The sequence below is a fragment of the Eurosta solidaginis genome, chromosome 5 (genome assembly GCF_040869045.1).
Source record: "Eurosta solidaginis isolate ZX-2024a chromosome 5, ASM4086904v1, whole genome shotgun sequence".
Classification (NCBI taxonomy): Eukaryota; Metazoa; Arthropoda; class Insecta; order Diptera; family Tephritidae; genus Eurosta; species Eurosta solidaginis.
In genome coordinates, this window is record NC_090323.1 from 265,663,187 (window position 1) to 265,669,154 (window position 5,968).

At 32.8% G+C, this 5,968-nt stretch overlaps 1 protein-coding gene across 1 annotated transcript; it reads left to right on the forward strand.

Annotated features, from left to right (window-relative positions):
- The first annotated feature begins 479 nt into the window (after positions 1–479).
- On the forward strand, positions 480–2,945 carry nerfin-1 (nervous fingers 1). The gene has a single exon (XM_067786590.1). It carries the CDS (start codon positions 480–482, stop codon positions 2,166–2,168), a length of 1,689 nt encoding a protein of 562 aa, XP_067642691.1. The 3' UTR covers positions 2,169–2,945.
- The last annotated feature ends 3,023 nt before the right edge of the window (positions 2,946–5,968 follow it).

The window sequence follows — 5,968 nt, forward strand, 5'->3', positions numbered from 1 at the left end:
ATGAGTATTCATCGAACAACAATGAGCTCTGGAGTACGATTTCAATTTCGCTTTCAGTGACTTGGTGCGATATCCTTTTTGAGTTACAAACGGCTTTGAAGGGCTGTAGATGGCTGCGTGCTGCACACTGCTATGTAGACGCCGCAGTCGCGTTTAGGTGACAGCGCCGTTGACGACGAATAAATAGACGTGCCAGGATGTGTTGTTAGTCATTCGCAGTATAGACGTCGCCCAGACAGGAGGAAACAAAAGGCGCAAAGCTACAACAACACATATACATTTTGTTAATTTTGGTTCGGTTTAATTTAGTTTTTTCGGCTACATACCTCATGGATACCTACTACTCTTAATTAATTGTTTGCATAGCTTAATATATACTAAATCGGTTTATTGTTGTTGTTGAAGTAAATAAATCATAATTAAGTTAAGAAGACATTCAAGTGCAAAAACAAACAAAAAAAGATACACCAACAAGTGCAATGACCACAATTACCACTACAAAAACCGCGTCTGGTGCGCAACACAGCATCGTACAAATGGCGAGCCGACAGATACCACACGGTCTAGGCTTACTTACGACTGTAGCATCATTGCCGCCGAAATATCGCAGTCGTTACCTAAATTTGAAAGTAAAAAGTGAAACTCCATTAGATCTTTCAGTGAAACCAAATTCACCTGTGCCCCATGCTGATAACGCTGACGAGATCGTAAGCGATGTGCCTATGGCAACTGCATTCACAGAGGTATACACAGAACCCGCAAATGTTGAAGAGGTGCCAGTGGCCACACAAGTGTTTAGTGATTCCAGTGAAGTAACGCTAGTGCCTATTAACCATGACGTATATGTAGTGCAAGAAACTGCGCCGACGACACACGTAGAAGATGAAGCTATCGTTACAATAACACAAATTTCCAAACCTATAACACCACCGCCTACACCCACAAAACGAAAACATGCCGTTATGTTGGATGAAGCTGCTGCAGTGCAGGAAGAAGTGCTTACAATCATAGAACCATTAAAAGTGTCAAAAACTATGCAAGCGCGCGAGAACCCTACCAAGCTGGCAAAAACTGTCACACATCCCACAACAAAACGCGATTGCACACCCACAAAACCTATAAAAAGCGCCGACACTGCACCTAAAACTATCAAATCTCAACCACCTGCCACAAAGTTAACGAAAAATAAGGCAACGCGCAAGCTAAAGTTCGATGAGGAGACCAGCTCACCTGTGTCGGGCACGATTATACGTCCACTCGAGGATATCACAGATGGTAATGTGCATTACAGCAATGGCGACATCGATCCCAAATACAACATTGTCGAGATCACTGAGGAGACCAAAGCTGAGCTAGCCGCTATCAAGAATGTTATCGGCGATTATATTTGCAAGTTGTGCCGCATCAAATTCGATGATGCCTTCGGTTTGGCACGTCATCGTTGCGCCTGCATTGTGCTGCTCGAGTATCGTTGCCCCGAGTGTGGTAAACAATTTAATTGTCCTGCTAATTTGGCATCACATCGGCGCTGGCATAAACCGAAGAAGACAGATGCTAATGGCAGTGGTGGTGGTGGTGCTGGTGCGCGCAAGGAGAATCGCAATACTACCAACAGTCAAACAGCGTCGGCTAAGCCAAAGCAAACTGATACCACAACCGATTTGCCTTATCCTTGCGAGATCTGCGGCAAACGCTTCAAGCGACTCGCCTATTTACGCAAACATCAACAAATACACAATAAAAAGCGTAACACAAGCACGAGTACAACCACGAGCACTGGCAGCATCGCTGGAGCGCAAGATACACAAGTATTGATATCAGACGGTAGACTGTCGACTGCGTCCACATTAGTGATCGGTGGTAGTGGCAATTCCTATCAATCTTATGCCGGTTCAACTTCATCCGTTTCAAGTTCGCATTCATACAATGGCATCAGTAACGAAGATGAGCACGGGAGCTATGCTACAGCACATGGTGCCTACATTGAATATGTGGATGAGGAGGAGGATGATGGTAGATCGACCGCTAGTAGTGCCATTTCAATGGGTTATGGGCGCTTACAAATTGTTGAAACGGGCTTAACTGAGGAAGAGAATATTGCAGCAGCAGCCTTGACGAATTTGCGGAATTGTGCTTCAGTGATACAGCACACAACATTAGCGCACTGATTGCAGTAAACGAAGTAGCTATTGTGTTTGATCCTGTGGTCGTTCGATGGGTGTGTGAGCAGCGTCATATTTCAAATGCGTGTAGCTATGTGTGTTCCAGTAAGTACAAGTGAGCGTGGGCAAGGTGGGTGATGGCGGTTATATACAACAACTAGCAGCATTAATGGCAAGGCAGTGTGCGAATTTGTGAAGACGGCGAGTGAATGCTGCGAGCTCGACTACATGCTGAGTGGGCGCTGGAGTTGGTTGATGACGAATGGGTGGCGGTTTGTAAATATTTTCACTGCAGATAATTTAAGGGTTGCTTTATGATGTTTTTGTATTTGGACTACAGTTTTGTTTAAGTTTCCATTGCTATTTAGATTTATTTTATGCTTTTTTTCGTTTTTGTTTGTTTGTTCGTTTTTTGTGCTCTGCAGCTAGGTATACCAAAGATTAGTTTTTAGACCATTGGGATGGCGTTTGTGTTTTTTTCGCGCGCATTAAGCGCTTACCAAACGCCATTTTATGTTTTCTCAATTAACAGACTACTTCGGTTAGGTTTACTCATTATGGTTAGGTTTAGAAATTCTTAAATTTAAAATATGTAGGTTTAGCGAAATAAAAAAAGGGACGAGCATTTCTAGTCAGGGAAATTGGAAGGTAGTCATAAATTTGAATTTTATTTTTATGTAGCTAACATTTTTGCAAAAGCTTTTTCAAAAAAGCTCTAGGTAGTATTTTTAACAAAAATCATTTTCTAGTCATTATTTTTAGGTTTATTAGGTATAGTTTTAATTTGGCGTAATTTTGTTTTATTTTTTGAAAAGCTTCATCTTAGAGAACTTTTTCAGGAAAGTAACAAAAAATAGATTTTTATATAGAGAAAATCTATAAATAGTTGTGAGGTTGAAAGCTAAGCCTTTCTATTCAAAAAGGTTCCGCAAAATCATTAGTTTAAATTAAATTGAATTGCTTTTTTTCATTTTAAAAGTTTCAAGCGCCTTTATTTAAAACTAACCACTTTATTTTGAGATCTCAAAAGCTTAGTTTCTTAACAACTGCTGCGCAATGTTCAAACAAAACGACCACTTCTAGTCATACAAATTTAAAATTAGTCATCATAAAGTAAAATGTAAACTTTTTAAAGTGTTTTAAAAAACTTTATGAGCGCTTTTTCAAAGATTCAAAAAAGTTGATTCCCTCTGACGAGCACTTCTAGTCATTCAAATTAAAGGATAATCATACTAAGTTTAAGGTTTACTCTATTTAACTTCATTTCCCTTAACAAGTTCATGAGAGCTTTTTAATGTAATCTAAACAAAGCTTTCATAAGGAAGTTAAAAACCGAAACACTTAACAGTTAAATTATAAAATTGTGCACAACATTTTTTCGATAATTTGTAATTATAATTACCTAAACACTGCTTACAGGCCATATGAAAGCTTTGACGAAGATTTGTACAAATTCGTTTCATTCGACAAGTATTTCTAGTCATGCAATATCAAAGCTAGTCATTAGTTTTAGTTTAATATTAGTTCTAATTTCTTGAAGAAGCTTCAATTTTTTGGTAGAAAAGCTTTTCAAAGATCGCGAAATCGAGCTCCTGAAGAGAAGAAAAGTAAAAAATGAAAAGGAGTAAATATTTCTAGTGAACAAAACCCAAACCTAGTCACTTATTTATTTTCAATATAGTTTAAGGTTAGTGTACATTGTTTAAGCAAAAAATTCGAAAGAGCTTTTTTTTTAAAAATCAGGATTGAACATTTCTAGTCAATAAAATTCTAAGCTAGTCACTAATTTAATTTCAATATACTTAGTTTAAAATCATTTTAAGTTTTTAGAAAAAGGTCCACTGAGCTTTTTTTGAAAGTCAGCTTTACTTAAGATCTCAGATTTTAGTTTTATAATGCATAGTTATAGTTACTTTTAAATTTCAAACAAACACATCAGGCGAAATAGTGCAGTAAAACTTTTAAAATAAATAGTTAAGGTCAAAGGTAATACAATCCTTTCTAAGGAGCACCAAAGCAATGAGTGTAAACTCTAGTCAACTTAATACATAAATAGGAAGTAAATGAGTTCTTCTGCAGAGCTCTTAGTCGATTAAGTTATCTTTAAATTATTGTAGTTTAATTTGACATTAGTTTCAAGTACAGTTAAGTGGTAGTTAAGCAAAACTAAGAGAAAAGCCAGCAAATCACTACCAAAACTATATAAGTAAAATACTAAGATACATACAAACTTACGAACTAAGAAGTACAATACGAACTATTTTTTAAAATTTTTAATAAAAACCAAGAAAAATACAATCAATTCTAGGAATATAAAACAAACGGTTGTATACTTAAAAAGAAAAAAAAAAAACAATTGAAGCAATAATTAATAATACGAAAATTGCAACAAATAACGAAATATCACAACGTTGTTGTTCCTTAAATAATTAAGTGAAAACGAAATCGATGGATTGTTCGCAATGTATGTAAATAATATTATTATATACTTATATAAAACAATATATAAGAGAGTCGGCGGGTAAGTTTGCTATGAGGAAAATTACAACTTTTATATTTAGAAAAAAAAAAAAATGCTTTGAGTGGGTAAAAGTTTAAGTAAGTTAGGAAGTGAAAAATAATTAAATATAAAACAAGTTAATACTGAAATTGAAAAATTCAAAATTAGGAAAAAAGTCGACGTAATAATAAAAAAAGTTTAAAATTAGGAAGTAATTATATATAAAAAAGAAGGTCAAAATTAGAAAAGTTGAAAATTGTGAACGAAAGTGGAAGTTCATAATAAAAATTAAAATTACAAAGTAAACTAAGATTAAATATAATATAAAATAAAAAAATAAAACAAAATATGTTCTAATATAAAGCGAAAATTAAAAAAAAAACAATAAATATGTAGGATTTTACTGGAAAAAATAATAATGAAACATTTTACAAGTTAAAAAAAAAATCTATTGAAAATAAACACTGATGAAAGTTCCGTGCTTTCCATCGTACAACAATGAAAAAGTAAATAAATTCAAACATTTCTATAGTAAAAATTTAAAACATGAGAATGTAAAGTTAAAATCTAAACGCAAAAGTAAAAAACAAGAGCTTATAGCGATTTCAGGTAAGAACTTAAAACAAAACTTAGAAATTAGCCAGCCAAAAACGTTAAAAACAACAAAAAAACACTGTAGATTTTCAAATCTTAAAAACAAAATATTTAAGCCAAGGAATATTTAAATAGTATTGAAACTTGAAAACTTAAAGAAAACTTATGAACTCAACAAGAAAGAAAAAAATGTAAAACATTTTTTTAAATTTAAAAAAGTACAAAAAAAATCAAGAACATTTAAAAAAAATTTTACAAAAATTTAAGCTAAAAGCATTCTTAACTTAATAAAACTGAAAAAAGTGAAATTTTAATGTTAAATATTTACATTAATTCTTTAATATTAGCAAGGTTAATAAAAAATGGAAGGTAAAAAAAAAATGTGAAACTAAAAAATATTAAAAACAAATTATTAAAATGAAAAATAAAATAAAATAAAATAAAACATAGTAAAAAAATTTAACTGAAAGGATAAAATAAAATGAAATTGAAAACAAATTAAAATTAAAAAGTTAAAATAAAAAAAAATTGAAAACAAATAACACATTTCACTTATTTGTTTTAAATTTTTTATATAAAACTAAATAACTAAAAATAAAATAAAATAAGGTGGAATAAAATATAATAAAACGGGTAATAAAAAATAAAACAAAATAAGACAAAGTAAAAAAAATAAATTTGAGTAACAGTTTTTTTGTTAGTTCATCTGCCT

Coding starts and splice junctions, on each gene's coding strand:
- nerfin-1 (XM_067786590.1), top strand. CDS start 480: ATGACCACAATTACCACTACAAAAACCGCGTCTGGTGCGCAACACAGC.